This window comes from Emydura macquarii, unplaced genomic scaffold, assembly GCF_026122565.2.
Source record: "Emydura macquarii macquarii isolate MOO-44397 ecotype Brisbane River unplaced genomic scaffold, CSIRO-AGI_Emac_v2 contig_1253, whole genome shotgun sequence".
Classification (NCBI taxonomy): Eukaryota; Metazoa; Chordata; order Testudines; family Chelidae; genus Emydura; species Emydura macquarii.
The window spans coordinates 6,229,956-6,248,030 of NW_027131390.1; the positions used below are offsets into that span (position 1 = coordinate 6,229,956).

General features: G+C 41.1%; 1 protein-coding gene across 7 annotated transcripts in view; it reads right to left on the minus strand.

Moving 5' to 3' along the window:
- Positions 1–18,075, minus strand: part of ATP11C (ATPase phospholipid transporting 11C) — a 106,204-nt gene that overhangs the window by 26,081 nt on the left and 62,048 nt on the right. For all 7 annotated transcript variants that reach the window (XR_010919683.1, XM_067548088.1, XM_067548087.1 and 4 more), the window contains exons 12-21: positions 16,748–16,945; positions 14,435–14,596; positions 13,251–13,408; positions 10,631–10,702; positions 9,220–9,293; positions 5,993–6,096; positions 5,059–5,240; positions 3,378–3,641; positions 2,775–2,949; positions 1,107–1,209 (exon numbers count right to left, since the gene is read on the minus strand). Coding sequence is in view for 6 of the 7 variants with exons in the window: in XM_067548088.1 (XP_067404189.1) it covers positions 1,107–1,209; positions 2,775–2,949; positions 3,378–3,641; positions 5,059–5,240; positions 5,993–6,096; positions 9,220–9,293; positions 10,631–10,702; positions 13,251–13,408; positions 14,435–14,596; positions 16,748–16,945 (1,492 nt within the window). In the remaining variant the exon portion in view is untranslated. The remainder of the gene's footprint in view (positions 1–1,106; positions 1,210–2,774; positions 2,950–3,377; positions 3,642–5,058; positions 5,241–5,992; positions 6,097–9,219; positions 9,294–10,630; positions 10,703–13,250; positions 13,409–14,434; positions 14,597–16,747; positions 16,946–18,075) is intronic.

An 18,075-nucleotide genomic window follows, 5' to 3' on the forward strand; every position in this document is an offset into this window, starting at 1 on the left:
CTTTGACTGCTGCATTCCCTCCTTGCAACAATCTGATGTTTAAATTAATTCAAGTTATACTGATTGATAAATTGATGTGAAAGCATGACTTTGCCCCTTACATCTGCTGTCTGACAAACAACCGATCCATGCAACTTGTATGATCCCTGAAGTTGGCCCCGTATTTTCTGAATGGATGATGTAGCTTATTTACTTATAAAGAGACATTTTGCTCAAAATAAAGGTTGCTCATGTACCTTAGGCAAGAAGCATATATTTTCTTAGGGAGAAATCCTGGCTATTTTGAAGTCAATGGCAAAACTCCACTTCAATGGGTCCGGGATCGAACCCTTAGTGTTAAGAAATAGTTACTATATTTTACTTGTATTTTAAAAATCTGTCCCCTAAACCCTAAAGAAGTGATTTCTTGTCTTGCAAACACAGTACAGGCAGAACAGTTTTAAAGCCTTTTATCGTACTGTTATGGGATATTTTCAGCCGTGTGTGTGTGTGGACACTGGACAGATGCTGCCTGTTAACAGAAGTGAGCAAATCCCATATGTTTAAAGACTCTTCAAGTGCATCAAGAATTTAGTGTTAATGCTTCATGGATCTGATTCGGCTCCTGTTTTATTCAGGGGGGGTCTTGTCATTGACTTCGGTGGGAACTGGGTCAGGCCACGTGAAAGCAAAGGTGTTCACTGACCATCTCCCTGAACTAAACAATAAACAGGCAAGTCTGCATGCTAAATAGACAGGGGCAAAGTTTTCAAAAGTGCCTAATTCATTTCCGAAAATGGCTATTCTACCCTATATCAAGTAAAGAAACCATCAGCTTCTACATTTCCAGACATTATTTACCAACCACAAGGCTTAAAGGCCATGGTCCCTTGTATCTATTTTGTATTTTACTTATTTTCTTCTTAGGAAGAGGCAATGTGGCCTAATGGACTGGGACTCCAGAGACCTGGGTTCTATTCTCAGCTCTGCCATTGGCCTCTTTGTCCCTCTGTTTCCCCATCTGTAAAATGGGGCTAATGATATTGACCTCCTTTGTGAAGCGCTTTGACAGCTACTAATGGAAAGAGCTGTATTAGAGTTGGGTATTATTTCCACACATTTCTCACCTATTCCGACATGTGCTTCCAAGATCATGCTAACATCATTGGCGCCATCTCCTACTGATAGTGTTATCGGATTGCCCTTGGTGTTCTTCACCATTCTAACGATCTAAGAAATTAAATACACAACGGGTCAGTAGAAAGGTCCAAAGATTCAATTGCATCCAACTTGACGGCGAGAAGGCCTTATTCCCCACCTCAGACACTTCAGTGTGAGTAACTTGTATTTTGCAGCAGGAAAAGAAGGTCCAGACAGTTTGATCTGCAGTTGTAGAACAAGGTCACCTTGTTATTTCAAGCATTTTTGAATAACTCTGCACTTACAATGCTGGCCAGGTGACAAGTTTTTTTCTGGTTCACAAAAATAAGTCAGGTCACCTTTTCAATGAAGTGATTCAAACTAATTCACACAGGGTTGAGACTCAGTGCAGCCTTTGTTTTAAATCCTGTGATGGTTTTTTAGTTGTCCACAAAGCCCACCCAACCAGATCCAATTCCAGTTAACACGATCCCACTGCAGCCACATGAACAGCAGAGGGTCTGTTTTCCCCCCTCTTTTCCTTTTTAAGCAGTTTAAGATATAGGCCTGAAATAACCCCACTGAAGCCAATGGGAGTTTGATCAAGGTCATCAACACCAGCAGGTGCTGGGACTAACTCTGAAGAGCTGAAATGCTGGGATTTAAATCAGCAGTACCCTTCCTTCCATTCCAAGGGTGACGTTCTACCTTCAATTACTAGGATGTGACTCCCATGTGTTTCATGTGCCACTAAGTCACGCGGCAGTTAGTCACATCCTACGTACCTAGAGCAGTGCAGGAAATCCACTGTTTATGGCATTTTTGATACTGCTAGCTGTTGTGGGGAAGTGATCAAATCCTGTTCATAGAACTTGAAATGGAATTAAATAGATAAATCAGTTTGTCCCTTTATTTATAACCTTGAAAGCTTTGGTAACAATAGGAAACAGTAAGTACGTCTATGAAAGACAAAACTGTGGCACAAATACACCAAAGCACAGAAAAGGCTCATTCATGGCCAAAAAAAAAAAGAGAGTCAGGGCTGAGCAAGGCAAGTGAATTTTGTTAAATTTCATGGTTCAAGAGACAGTCTGTTAAATCAAAGTAACCAGCGGGTTATAACAGACTTGCTGAAATACCTCTGGTAGCATCTGTCCTTTGGAAAAAGAAATGAGATAATACTTGCTGAAAGCCCAGTTGCAAGGTATACGTTTTCCATATTGAAATGATTTTTCCTTTTTTTAAAAAATTAAGACGTTTTACTTGTATATAGCAAGACAACTTCACTTTAAGTTACAGAACAGTTGTTTTTCAGAGGCAGGGCAACCCATAGCCTTCTTTCCTGTGGGAATCTTACATCCCAGAGACTTGTCTGTGCTTAGGTACTGGAAGACATCTACTGCCCCAGCTCGCAGCCTGACAAGGAACCACGTTCTGCACTGACTTACAGCCCATGCAACATGTGTCCAGCCCTTCTGAAAAAAAATCAGGCCACTAGGTAGAGATGTCTAAATATGGGTTTTGGAGCCTCTCTAGACACACGCAGATTTTAAAGTTTTGAGGTCTGATCCAAACGGTTTCGTTGCTTTTCACTACTGCAGATAACGTAGCTGCTGCCTACAAAGTGAGCCCAGAAGCGTACCCGTAGAGCTCACCTGTGCTTTCTGCAGGGGAGCCATCCGACAACAAAGAACTGCAGCGCATTTCAGGCAGATCTGTAGAAAAATGCTTTTGTAATGACTAGAACTGGAATCCTGAGATGGATTTAATATTAGCGACAGCGTTGAGCCATCTATAATCAGTCCATATTCTTGACCCACTGTCCAACTCCTGAAATACAAACAGAAAAAGTCGACATAAAAGTCTGAGCTGTATGTTTCTAAGAAGTCAGTGTCACCATTGCTGTCTTATCTGAGCAACAAAGAAATGGTTTCTAAACAAGAACAGGTCTAAGTTTCCGGCGTGGTGTGCATGCACGCGCACGAGCTCAGTTGACTCAAACAGCTTGGATTTAAAACAAAAACCAGGGCATACACAAGTACTGCACAATTATATTTGAACTTCTTATAGGCAGTGAGGCCCCAATCCTGCAATGTTATTTCAGTGGATAGACACTCACCCCCACAAATGGTGCCCCTGAAATCCAGAGTGCTTTGCCTGCTTACGTGGAATTGAAGGATTGAGGCTAAATTATTTATTTCCCTTCCTTTTAAGCATTTTAAGTTATCCAGACACAAACTGCCCACATACTCTCTCACCTTTTAAGGTTTCCCTTATTTTTGGGAAAATCCTGCAGCAGTTTTTTATGATACTCCAGCAACAGCTCATGTAACCGATCCTCTTTCCTTTCGCTGTCTCCCATGGTTTTTGTGGTCAGCTCCAGTAATTCCGTGTTTGTCTGGAAGAGCCTAGAGGCATAGCAGGTGGATTTTGCAGTTTCCATCTTGTCCCCGGTAAGCACCCAGATCTTCATGCCTGCTGCTTGCAGGGCCTCGATGGTTTCTGCTGCGTGTTCCTGAAGTCTGTAAAACGAGGCAATAAATTAGCCATCTCATTTACCGTAAAATATCATTTCTCCTCAGAACTAACGAAGAATGTTTTGTGTATGTAACAATAAGCCTAGGGAAGATCTAGATCTAAGATACCATCAGCCTTTACCGCCTCAGATAAAGGACCTACAGGCAGCAGCAGACTTAAACTACCCCAGCTACTAGAGGGTGACAAAGAGCCACACAAGATGAGTGTGGCTTAGAGATGGTTAAGAATTCACACTGAAAACAAATAAAACCACATGCTGTTCAACGAATGATTATTTACCAACTGTGACATCCATATCTAAAACCAACACAGTACTTTGCCAGTGTACGTCAATACCACCAGAGCTAAGTGTTACACTTTGCACACTGCTGAATTAAAAAAACCCCACACAGCAATGCAGCTTGCGGATGAAATTTAAACTGAAAGAAGTCTGACTATATTGTACCACTCTCTGAATAAATTCCTACAGTAAAGTAGGTGGGAGTTGTGTGGAACAAAGCCTGATGGGCGGTTAGTCGCAGAAAGGGCTTCCGAAATGGGTCCAAGAACAATACTTTGCACTTAATTAAACCTATTTATTTTAGCAAATATTATCCGTTTAATCCACACACTCTCCTTAGGCAGGACAAAATTTCCTCATTTTACGTTTGGGAAAGATGAGGCAGAGATGTTAAATTATTTGTTCTAGGTCACAGAGGTTACATCTATATAGCCAAAAAAAAAAATCAGGCAGCGACTCTCAGCGCTCAGAATCTGGGTTTCAGAGCCAGAATGTCTACACAGCTATTTTTAGCGCAAGCCCAACTCTGTCTCAGACTCTGCCTGGAGGTATTTTTGTCATGTAGATGAACCCAGAGGGATTTAGTGTTAGAGCCAGGATTAGAACATAGCAGTTCTTAGTGCTACATTCAGTCGACTTTGCCACAACTCTTCAACTGGAGCCATAAAACCCAGAGTGAAAAATAAATGACAGCCTAATTTATCCATATAGTTACTGCAATTGCACCTGAATTTGTATGAATTTGGTACATAAATGAGGGGCACAAGGTTACATGCATTTTCTGAAAATGTAGGATTTATTGATTAAAATTTTAGCGTTCTCACCGTTTAAACCAGTATATTTTTAGCAAATAGGCCTTTTGTAACAGATATGCCAGGAAATAATTGCTTTAGACATTCTGTCTTCTTAGGGTCAGCACACAGCTTTCAATAAGCACTGTGGTGGACTATGCCACGGCACAAACTGCTGCTCAACGGTCTCATTTTAGTCATTCCCCCACCCTTTGCCTCATTGTCCTGCATTTATTCTCAGGGTAATTTCAGAGTAAGTGAGATACAGACTACGAAGTTCTGAACAACTGCAGCATTCACTTTTCATCTGCTTGCTTGCCACCGATTTACCTGTCTTCCACCGCAGTAGCCCCAATCAAATGCATATCAGTCTCTATGTCATCAAAAATCCTGGCCATCTTTTCTTCTCTGTCCTGCAGAGCCATTTTTGCTTCATCCAGCTGTCTATCAATTTTGTCATAGTTGTCTTGAGTTAGTTCTTTGAAGGCCACACAAAGAGTTCGATATCCATCCTTGAAACAGAGGAGCGGATTTGTGCACTAAAAACCACATTTTAAACAGCACTCTCCCTTAGAATTTTTACTTTCTGTTTCTACAAGTCGCTCAGTGTCTGTGAGGATTGGGTCCAATGTTAGAAGTGACTCTACATCTCTTAGGGCCATTTCCACTTGGTTCATATAATAATTTCCACATACATGGAAAACCTTGGACATGCAACATTACGATATGTATTATAAGCTGTGGAATTGAGCATCTTTAGTAGTAAAAAGGTCACAAGAAATATTGAATTGTAAACTGTGGCTGATTTAAAATACACAGCTGTATAAAAGGAGGTCCAACCAGAAGAGATAAGAACTAAAACTAGCCACAACACATTCAGAACTAACTATAAACCTCTTCCCTTAATATAGCTCAATTTAGATAAATGCTTCCTAAAACACAACACGCACACACAAAACAGACCTATAAACTGATTCAAGGATTTCTCTACAAGGCTAGAAAGGAAAAGCAAGAGAGAGATTGTTATTGTTATGGCTATTTTTAACTCCTTGGGAGATGCTCAGATACTACAGGACTATATAAATAGATCAGAAGTTAAATAAAGTTGGAAGCCAAAAGAACAGAAAAGGAAACAAGTCAGACATGAACTTCAAAACAACAAGAACTAAAGGTCACATTTTTCCTCAACCCTAGGTCCGAACTTCATCTTCAGGGAAAGGTTTCCCTTACAACAAGGCCAAACCTGTTTCACATACATGCTTACCATTGCATTACGCTCTACGTGCACTTTAGTTTGTTGTATTTCATCTTGTTGCACCCTTGGAAAAATAGAGGAGTCTGCTCCTTTACAGAAAAGGAAGAACTTTCCTGAAACAGAGTTAAAAGTACGATTGAAGCATGCACAATGTGTAGACAGATTTAAAGACCATTGTCTTCAATATCTGTAAACTTCGACGAAAAGAAGAAATCTGGTAAGATTGCAAATGGAGTTGTTATAGGCACGGCTGGTAGCGCCACCCATTATTTAGGTTGCCTTAAGAGCTTGCCACCTATTATTAAAGTTGACATGCCCCTGTATAAGACCTAGTTTTTAGCTGTTTATAACTTTGCCAAACGCCAACCGTTTGGGCTGAAATTTTCCATGCAGTGGATGTCTGCCTCAGGATGAATTTTTTGAAGTTTTCAGCTATTTCTGAGGATGAAAAGGTCCAGTGCCATTGGAACAGAAGGATTGAGCCTTTTGCTGTCCCCATGAAATCCACTCTAGTTTGGTCAAGTTAGAAACCCTAAACTAATCACCCTTTGCACACGCTGCATAAACACGTCTCAGATTTTAGCAGTTGAACTCCCCGAAGATTCTTTCTGCACTGGGCATGCTACAGCCTGGGGCCGAGCATCAGTCCTTCGTTGCCAGTGCAGCTCTCTGCCAGCCGTGGGCCATGCCAGATCCAAGTACCGACAATGAAAGCGGGGAGAGCCCCCGTCTTGCCTGTGCTCTTGAACCCCCCTCCCCCCACTGGAGCCAGCCAGTGTGAAGGCAGAAGCTGTCTAATTTGAATGCAGAGGTAGACAAGAGCTAAGGCTGGGAAGGGGGGAGGGAATGGGACAGAGTAGGTCACCTGAATTAGGCCCTCTTGTGAATATGCATTATGATACAGCCTTTAATTACATGATCATATATTTTTCCATGGGAACCCAGCCTTTTTCCAGTCCCTGCTCTGGGGATGAATCGGGGCTGAGTAGTGAAGGAGGTGGTTGTTCTCAGGATCTCTGCTTCATCTGCTGAGGAAGCAGGAGGGGGTGTTGTGAATGAAGCAGGGGACTGCAGGATGAGAAAGGAGGGTCTCACGGTTAATGCACTTTCATAGGGCCCTATATGATGCTAGGCAAGTCGCTTAAACCAAGCTTTTCACAGGCAGTCACCAATTGTGTGTTGCTTATTTTCTGGGTGCCCAATTTGAGATCCTAAAGCTTGATTTGTAGAAGAGCTGAGCACTCACAGCTGCAACTGAATTAAATGGGAGCTCTGCTTTGACCATAGAATGTGCTATATAATGCTAAGTGCTCTGAAAAATGAAGCCCTAAGCATTTCAAACTGGGCCCACTTACTAGATAGTTTTGACCTTACTCTCTGCCTCAGCCTCCCCATCTGTAAAATGGGCTTAATATTTCCCCTCATCTCACAGGGGTGTCGTGAGACTAAATTAATTAATATTTGAGAATCACTCAGGTATTAGAGGGATAAGCGCCACAGAAAAGGCCGTGAGGAAATTAATAATTCTATATTCAGAGCAGGGTTTGAATAGTGTGCAGAAAATAGGGCTTAGGGCCATCACATTGGACAATGCAGAGAAAATAAAATATTAAATAGCTGCTTATTCAATGAGCACCGTCCTTCCTGTGCTCTGATTGAGGCCAGGGTCTTGTGGGAAAAAATAGTGTGATCATGTAATTAAAGAATGCATATACACAGGAGGGCTGAGTTAAAACTGCACAGACAGACTTATTTCTACCATTCCCTCACTTCTGAGTGCTCCACTTTGCAATCTTAATAATGCTCTTTTAATGTAGTACTGTGTATGCAACCATATACATAGTTATTTCTGACACAAAATTAATGTTCACACAGGAAATCAGATAAGGGGAGGGTGCTATAAAAGTTGCTTGTACGGGTGGCCAATCAATTATAATTCTGAAAAATAAACAGGGGAAAAATAAATACAGTATATTCAATCCTAAGAATATCCGATTACAGTAGTTTATTCTAGAGAATCATTCTAAATACATCAATTCAGCATCTTATAAATGGTTTGGAACGTGTTCTTTTTGATCCTGTCATCTATCAGCCCTTTCAGATAGATACAGTATGCCATGATCTGTGTACTCAGGTCTCTGAGTTGTGGTGTGTGTGGGTGCATGCACATGTGTTGTTATAAAGCCATTTTACTTAACAGGAGATATTAACAGCTCTGATGACGCATTTTTATGGCCTAGTAAGTCAAATGAGTTCCCAGGGATGTATATATCCTTGAATTATTTAGCTGACACACTGCAAAAAATTCATGCCTGCTGTAACTTCACTTAAGTCAGGGTTACAGTAGGGCTAGATTTGGTCCATCAGGTCAATGTGCACACAGATTGAAAGGCTTAATAAAGTTAGCATGTGCGGCTAGCAAACCACATTTCTAAATTAAAGACCTATCATTTGTAAATATTTTTCCCCTGAAATGATCAAAGCTATGCCATAGCACCTAAAAACCAGCACAACTTCAGCTTAAAATAAAAAGCTGGTTGAGTTAGAATGTAGAAAAGCAACTGAAGCCACCAATTTCTAATTCTTTGGGCCCTTTTAGAGCTTTAAAAACAAAAATTTTTAAATGACCAATTGAATCATTTTTCAAATTCAAAAAGAAAAAAAAAAAAGTAAGTGTCCTTCCTAGCTGATGAGAGCCCTTGGTTTGGAGCTGGAACGTGGCACAAAATTGTATGTTCATATTACCAAGAAAACGCTGGCAAATGCCACATTCCAACAAGACTGACATCTTTTTTATAGGGCATATGATCAGAAGCATGTCAGAAAAACTGTTCCTCACTAGGAATCTCAAGGGGTCTTTCCTGTAGTGTTAGCTTGGGCATGCACAATAAAGGACTATCACAACTCGGATCGCTGATCTCATTATCACACTTCAAGGGCCAAGTTCTCATATGCAGGTGCCTCTGAGCCTGCTAAACATGTACCTGTGCAGTGGGTGCATGTACAAATAAATGAAAAGCACATGCTGTTACCAGATTTGCACGTGTAAATGAGAGATTTTTGGACTCCTGGACGGCGTGCAAGCGAATTTTGCAGGTGTAGCTAAGGCCCATGAAATGTAACAGGTTAGCTTTTCTGTGTTGTAATGGGAGGTCTTTAATACATCCTCAGTACAAGAGTAAATACAGACATATATTTTATACACAGTAGTACCCAGAGAGGAGTTTTAACAATACCTGTACTGGTTCTCACAATAACACTCATCCGGCGGCGGACAGGATCAAAGTTTAATATATGAAGAAGCTGATACCTTTAAAAAGAAAAGACCAGAACTTAGAAATTTCAGGGGGAAAAAAGTTAAAAATTACATTCAGTACAAAGTTGTAAGACATAAGAACATACTAAGAATGGATGGTGGAACGCTCTCTATCCCAGACTACAAGTAGCATGTGACAGCTGATCAATGTGCTTATTAAAGATGTGATAGAGGTGGTCAAGCTACAAGTCATTTATACATGACAAGTGAACAATGTGTACTGCCACCATTAAGAACCAGGTGATTGGACAGAGCACAGCACAACTAATGGAACGTTTCGGTGAAGGCTGGGCTGAGTTACAGTTTGCCAGAGAGAAATGCACGTGGACATGTGATTTTCATTTTCTTTTCTCTTTAAGATCGAGTCACGCTTGCTTTAAGATGCTTGTAAATGTAACAGAGCTGCTCCACATCCATTCACTGAGTATGGAGATTCCCTGTGGTAGCTGCTTATGGATCACTCCCTTGGTGCATGGCTGATGAGAACAAGTGAGATGTATGCTTGGTACCTCATTTCTTGGCCCCAAATGGGATATGTGACTGGCAACCACACAGCAGCAGGTTGGATGGAAGTAGGAGAAGCTGGTTAGGTCCTTCCAGAGCCAGCTGACTGGTCAGAGGCTGAAGGTCCTGCCTGGAACACCTAGTTATCAATCAGGGCAAGCAGCCTAACACCTTAGCTGAACACCAGAAGCAGCCAATAGCAACTCTGCATCCTCCTTCCATATGGAAAAATTCAAGATGAACAGAAGTTTGAAATTAAATTTGCTAATAAGAGAAGAACTCAGGGAGCAGCCAGATCAGGTACTCAATCCTCCAAGTGGCATACATCCCTGGGGGTTTACATCAGCAGTTGCTGCAGCGGAAAGACCTAATTATTTTCAGTCCAAGAGGGGGTTGGGATTGGAGCATGCTTACGCAAAGGTTCAACCCTGTGTGGCTGAGACTTAAAGGAGCATCAGCTCTCATGCATTCAACATCTATGAGATCATCACAATAATCCACGGACCCAAGAGAATTTCCAGGTTTCAAACTGTGGTGCAGGATACGGTCAGAGGATATTGTTTTAGGCTTTCATTGATTTGTTATTCAGCAAAAGCTGTAATCAATTTAACCTCTCGGCCAATTCTTTGCTGCCAGGTGCTCTGTAATTCGGATCGGTTTTCATGCAGACCAGTAATCAGTCTGACACAGCCTATTGTGTTATTTCCACCCTGCATCATTCACCATTTTTCCTGGAGTTTAATCAAAACGGCATGCAAGCTGGCACTTGGCGGAGTGTGTTCAGCTAGTGTGTGCAATATTCCTCACCACGATGCAACTGCACTTACATTTCAGTTTCATTCTTTTGGTTTTTTACTTTCATGTAATCATTTTCAAGTCCCAGAAATGTGAAACCATACCTGTCAACATAAAAGAGGACAGAAGGATATTGAAAACACTGTTACATATTTTACATTCATAACATTCTCATTTTCATTTTATATTCTGAAACATGACATGGAATACAGCAAGCAGTCCATGCATATATGTATCTCACTGGGCTATTCTCTGCATTTCCCATGTACTACAAACCTAAAGAGAAGTTGATCACATCCTAGAAAACAATGAGGCCTCTACAGGCCATGTGAATTAATGCACGTGTATAAAGAATATATTACATTTATGGCAAAAATAGATCTGCATGGTGTGCTATTATGCCTTCAAATAGTCATAAGGTAATGCAAGTACATCAGAAAAGGCTAACAAAGGTAGCCTTCAAACGGGCTGCTTTGTCTCCTTAAGAATTTTGCACCACTGCACAGAAAGGAAATAATCTTGCTTTGATACACACCAGTACTCACTGACTGCTTCATCTACAATATGACAGAATCTGCCTATGTCCAAATGAACTTGGATAGAGTAAGGCTCTGTTAAATCAAGCAACTTGGGACACCATTCTACCTAAAAGAAGTCTTAAAATACACTGTGATGAGCAAATTATGATTCCCAAACCTTGGCTTATTGTGAATTTGCTTAGCAAAGATAAAATTATTTGAGTTCTGAAGGAACTCAAATAGGAGATTGCAGAACTACTAACTATGGTATGTCGCCTATCATTTAAATCAGCTTCTGTACCAGATGACTGGGGGATAGCTAATGTGACGCCAATTTTTAAAAAAGGCTCCAGAGGCGATCCTGGTAATTAAAGGCCAGTAAGCCTAACTTCAGTACCAGGCAAATTGGTTGAAACTATAATAAACAATAGAATTATCAGACATACAAATGAATATGATTTGTTGGGGGGGGAGTCAGCATGGTTTTTAAATGGAAATCGAGCCTCACCAATCAGCTAGAATTATTTGAGGGAGTCAAAAAGCATGTGGACAAGGGTGATCCAATGGATATAGTGTATTTAGACATTCAGAAATCTTTTGACAAGGTCCCTCACCAAAGTCAAGCAAACTAAGCGGTCATGGGATAAGAAGCTCCTCTCCTGGATCTGGTAACTGGTTAGAAGATAGGAAACAAAGGGTAGGAATAATGGAATAATGGTCAGTTTTCAGAATGGAGAGAGGTAAATAGTGGTGTCCCCCCAGAGGGCTGTGCTGGGACCAGTACTGCTCAACATATTCATAAATGATCTGGAAAAAGGGGCAAACAGTGAGGTGGCAAAATGTACAGATGATACAAAATTATTCAAGATAGTTATGTCCAAAGCAGACTGCAAAGAGTAATGGGATCTCACAAAACTGGGTGACTGGGCCACAAAATGGCAGATGAAATTCTATGTTGATAAATGCAAAGTAATGCACATTGGAAAACATAATCCCAACTATACATATAAAATGGTGGGTCTAAGTTAATTTGTACCACTCAAGAAAGCGATCTTGGAGTCATTGTGGACAGTTCTTTGAAAACACATCTGTTCAGTGTGAAGCAGCAGCCAAAAAAGCTAACAGAATGTTGGGAATTATTAGGAAAGGGATAGCTAATAAGACAGGAAATATCATATTGCCTCTTTATAAATCCACGGTACACCCACATCTTGAATATTGTGTGCACATCTGGTCGCTCCATCTCAAAAAATATACTGGAATTGGAAAAAGTACAGAAAAGGGCAACTAAAATGATTAGGGGTATAGAAAAGCATCCATATGGGGAGAGATAAGAAGACTGGGACTTTTCAGTTTGGAAAAGAGCCGACTAAGGGGAGATATGATACAGGTCTACACAATCATGACTGGTATAGAGAAAATAAACAAGGAAGTATTATTTACTCCTTCTCGTAACACAAAAACTAGGGGTCACCCAATGAAATTAATAGGCAGCAGGTTTCAAACAAACATAAGGAAGTAATTCTTCACACAACGCATAGTCAACCTGTGGAACTCCTTGCCAGAGGATGGTGTGAAGGCCAAGACTATAACAAGGTTCAGAAAAGAACTAGACAAGTTCATGGAGGATATGTGCGTCAATGGCTATTAGCCAGGAAAGGCAGGTATTGCTGTTTGCTAGAGGCTGGGAATGGCCGACGGGATGGATCACTTGATGATTACCTGTTCTAGCCATTCCCTCTGAAGCAACTGGCATTGGCCACTGTTGGAAGACAGGATGCTGGGCTAGATGGACCATTGGTCTGACCCATTATGGCTGTTCTTATGTTCTTACTGGTTCATGAAAAAATTTACTATGGGCCTGATCCAAAACCCACTGAAGTACAAAACCCATTCCAGCCATGGAAAGGCTACTGTTGACTCCGGTGGGCTCTGGACTAGGCATAACAAGAATTTTTGTCGCTGTGCTTTCTATGCTCCACGGTTCTCCTTGTCAATTATTGCCTATGAGCATTTTATTACGAAAAAACTCCTAGGGCAACTTTTGGGTTCCATTAAATCCCAGTCAACGGCACAACGAATTAGTTACAAGAGTAAGAAAAACCGCCAGCTCTGAAAATAGCCTCAGCCTTACTTTTTAGCGCCTTTCACCAAAGCTATTTCATCTGGTGAAGAGGAGATATAGGTACATCTGCGCTCCGAGTGTACCATCAATCCGTCCACATTGTCTCCTTCTTTGATTTGAACAGTATGGCACAGACACAAAGCACGCAGGAACAGCTCTTCTCGACACTAGGCAGAGACAAAATAAGGGACATGAGTTAGTTGCCAGCTTCTTCTCTTGCCCGGGTACCATATAGCATTAATTTTCAGTGATCGTTAAAAATAACGACTATTTTAGTTAAACTGCTGAATCATAACTACTGGGATTTAGTCACAGTTCCCAACCTTTTAGGCTGGAATATTTAAAAGAGTCAACATAAGTATGGCACTCAAATCCTAACTCTGTTAGCCACCTTTGAAAATCTCACCTTTAAATGGAAACTTCATTTACTTTGTGTCTTGCATCCCACAGAACTTTAAAAACGTGCCTGCATACACCACCACTGAACTGCCTTTCAGACGGAGAGTAACAACCGAACAGCACAACAGCTGAAGAGATGGGAAACTGAGCCAACGTTTGACATTTTGCAAGAGTAGGGCATTGCAGCAAAGTGTCCTGGTATCTTTAACGGCCCCACAATCAGAAAGGAACTCTGTTCAAATGTAACCGCTAATTCACGCTGCCTTTGTTTTACCAGGACACGGGTAAATGAAGATCAGCCAAGGCAGAGAATAAAATCAGCACTCTGGTTCAATCATTTATTTTATTGCAATGTGTGTGATGTTTCTAGCTGTCCTGCGATGCCATTTTAGCAAGGCTAACTTCTGCTCCAGTAACTTCTGCTCCAACTCTATTTAACATGGTCTTTGTTAGATCGATTTCTGAAATGGATATGTGCTCTCCCCTGCACTTGCTACACAAACTCCAATGTAGAGCATCCAAGACTGAGTAATAGTTAAAGATGGAACTTAAGCCAAACTCTCAGTTCCAAATCCTCCTGAACTTGGGGGATGGAAAAGATTGGACAGAGAAACCCAGGTCTTTAAAGTATCTCTCATAGGCTGAACCCAAACATGGATTCTGAACACTGCCAAACTTAGAGGTGTTCAAAATCCATGTCTGAATTGTCACACTTTCGCCCATCTCTAGTAATTTTAACTCTTAGACACTTAGAGCAGACAGAAAATATAGAAGTTACCAAAGCCCAGTTCTACCTTTTCTGCCTTCCCATAATATTTCCGAGGGCCGTCGGTGTGAGAGAAGCCATCAACCTCTGAAATGCCTTCTTTGTATTTGTGCCCATCTATGCTGCATTCAATGAACTTCATGCTGTTTTCTGTAAGAGTTCCAGTTTTGTCTGTGAACACATACTCGACCTAAAAGAAAGGGAGGAAGTCAGGACTGCACAGCTTTCATTGTTGGCCAAAAGAAAGAAGCTGAGGCAGCACTGAAAAAAAGGGGAATAACTGGCATCTTAATTAGCCAGACCTGATCCAGGAGAGAACCACTGGCACTTGCTTAACTTGGACTTCACAAGTTTGAAGTAAGGTATATTAATACAAAGAAAAGACAATATTGCACCCATTCCCAAAACAACTCCTTTGCTTCCAATTCATTACATAATTGCCTTCATTTTTAATATTCGCCGAGAACCTGTCTTATGGCCCTTGATTTCCCCTCCTCCCCCACTCCTCCTGCTTTCTCTTTCTCAGACAGTGCTGCACTTAGCACTGGATCAAATAAAGCAAAATATAAAAGACCAACATTTAGATATTTTTTTTAAAAGATTTTACCAAACCTACGGATCAATACAAAAAGTTTCCATAGATTTTTCCAACAAAGAAAAGAGATTCCATTCTGAACATTTGCTTTTAAACAAACATTCCTCTGCTGTGCCTGGACTCAAATGTGAAGGTACTCAGAAATGGAAATGAGGGGGATTTTATACATAAGAAAATAACAGAAATTGGCATCACTGAGTGTCTTTCACTGCACGAGCTGAGAAAAGTTCAATATGGAAGCAGTGTGGAAAGTAAATTGTATTTTAAAAAGCACAGCATTTGTTTAATTAGTGTTAGCAGTACAAAGCCATTTGTCCGCTTCATGTGACTCTTAACATTGACAATGGAATTAAATTAGCTAACAGTTGTTTCAAATTAAACGTTTTCTTTACAGAAACAAAAAGTAGGGTGTGCTATATTATCAGCTGCATTGGGTTGCTGTGGTTGAATACAGTGAAACATCAGCTACTTAAAGAGTCTCAGCAGTGCAGAGAAAATAGCAGTAACATAGTTGTATATCCAGTGCATGCATTGAGAGATTACCAGATTCATACTTTCTTCGCTAACCCTCAAAGCGAAAGCTTACAGAGAATTTTAATTTTTAATTAATTCAATGAAAGCAAAAACAATTACTGAGATGCAGAGTTAGGGTTTGACATTCTTCTATGTGGAAGCAAACTGCTTGATGCAATTTTGACTGCACATACAATTTATAACATCACATCTAGTTTTCAGAAGCAAGCAGTGTCTCGCACTAAACCTAAATTACCACCAAAAAGAGTTACAATTATATGTTGACGGGCACACAAGAGATTAACAAACAAAGGCTTTTATTAAGGGAGAATGTTTAAATACTGCCGCAATGTCTTTCTAATTATTTTTCAGAGATGCTGAAGGCTGCAGCAATCAGGTCTCTCTCTTTCTGTCCTGCCCTTCAGCCAAGTGTGACTTCTCTTTGTTTTCATTAATTTATAATGTTTTTAACTGCTACTTTAGATGTTCTCATTACCCTGGTACAGGGACAACAGAGCATGATTACATCATTTCTAATAGACTTCCTCTAAAGGTATCGTAAATCCCCTATTTGGATCAACACTTCAGAGCTTTTATGCCTCTACATTTTGGATGTGGGAGTATTTCACTAGGCATGCAGATGTTTCTAGGATGGGGAGCAGAACCACCAGGAGGGATATGTATAAAAATCTAAATCCACACAAACTCTGCATCCGAGCTTCCTACCAACACGAAACAAAGAAAAATAAACACGTAATCTGTCTCTCTCTAAGCACCAATCAGTGATGAATGTTTCTTACTCAGAGCACTGACAGGAAAGGCACTCTAACCCCCGGCTCCCCTGGCATAGGGCGGTACAGCCAGTATGCCCCTATGCTTCAGTGATTCCTGACTCCTAGAACAGCCCCTGGACATGGAAGGCAGCCAAATGAAACTAAAAGCAGAGGTGAAACTGCTCTAAATTGCACCTTGGCTGAAACTAGCTTCAGGCAAGACAACAGGGTGGAGGTGGTATATAGAAGTAACAAAGGGCCTGGGTTTTGGTACCTTCACCTCAGATATGCTGGGCTCCGCTCCGGCATAGCTGAAGATCTGACCAACAAGTTCTACAGGAGGGATATCACTACTACAGCTATTCTAGTCCAAGGAGAAGATGCCCAGTTTTACCCCGAGACCCTGTGCACGCATCCAATTTTAATGTAAGTTCGCACAAATGGGGAAGCGTGTTCTGACCTGACCAAGCTCTTCATTGAGGTCCGAGGTATTCACCAGTGCTCCTTCTCTTATTTCTTCATCATACATCTCCTTATCCCAAGAAATGAAGAAGGAGCCCAAGAATTTTTGCATTTCGACTGTAACATACATGGAGACTGGGATAATGAAATTGAACAGAACCATGAAGGACAGGAAGTCTGTGAACATTCTTAGGATCTGTAAAGGAAAGAAAACAGTTTTAGAGGCAGTTTGTGCCAATCTGATATCCAATTCAGCCAGATACAAACACCATCTACAATAATGGATTCAAGATTCTGATTCGATTTTCTTCTTGAATGGTGGAAAGAGAACTTGAGATCAAAAAAATAAAACCCTTGAGAAAACTAAGGTTAATGGACCAAATCTGTTCTCAGTTCCATCTTGGCAACCTCACTGACGAGTATGGAATTGTAGAGGAGTAACTGAAGCGAATTTGGACCAATGTTGCATTTTATTTACAACCACAAGGGCTGTCTAAATCAATGTTATACCCAAACACCGTTCTGTAAATACTACAAGCCTGATTCTGATCTCACGTTGACAAGTTTAAATCAGGAGAAACTGCTCTGAGGTCTGACAGTACAACTGCTGTCAGCAAAATCACGAGGAGGTCTCTTAAATCTTGGATAGTACATAAGGTCAATTGAGACACAAGGCTAATATTATCAAGCCAGGCTACCTAATACCCCAAACACCTACATCCATATTGAGCCCTGGTCTAACACTTACCTGGAGATTCGGCGGCAGTCGACGGGAGTTACGCAAACTACGCAGAGTAGCTTGCGTAACTCCCGTCGACTTCTGTGCTTCCCTTCTGTGCACCGTCTTCACTGCACCGCGCCGACGGGAACCGCGTTCCAGCGACGCAGCGCTATGCCACTTGAGGGGGCGGATTTACTCAGTCGACTTCCTGATCGATTGAGCGGGTCTACACTGACCGCTCAGTCAATCCAGAAAGATCCATCTGGCAGTGGTGACTTTGATGCCGTCAGTATAGACATACCCTAAGACACCCAAGGAAGGTAGCCCCAGTCTAAATTTATATACTCAAGTTTGAAAACTGACTGAAGTTCAGATATGCACCAATCATCTGCTACTGTGTTTAAGTATATAAAGGTGGCCAAAACGCTATCTATCTGGTTTTTGTCAGTAAATAAGAGGCAGCCATTTAGAAACAGAAACAGGCGACGCACACATTCTACGGGATAAGAACACCGATACGTGAGCAGTTTTAACATCGGAGTTTTCCTCAGCCTTGTTTTGCTCAACTACTCCCAGGCATTCTTGCACGTAAGTAACAAGAGTGG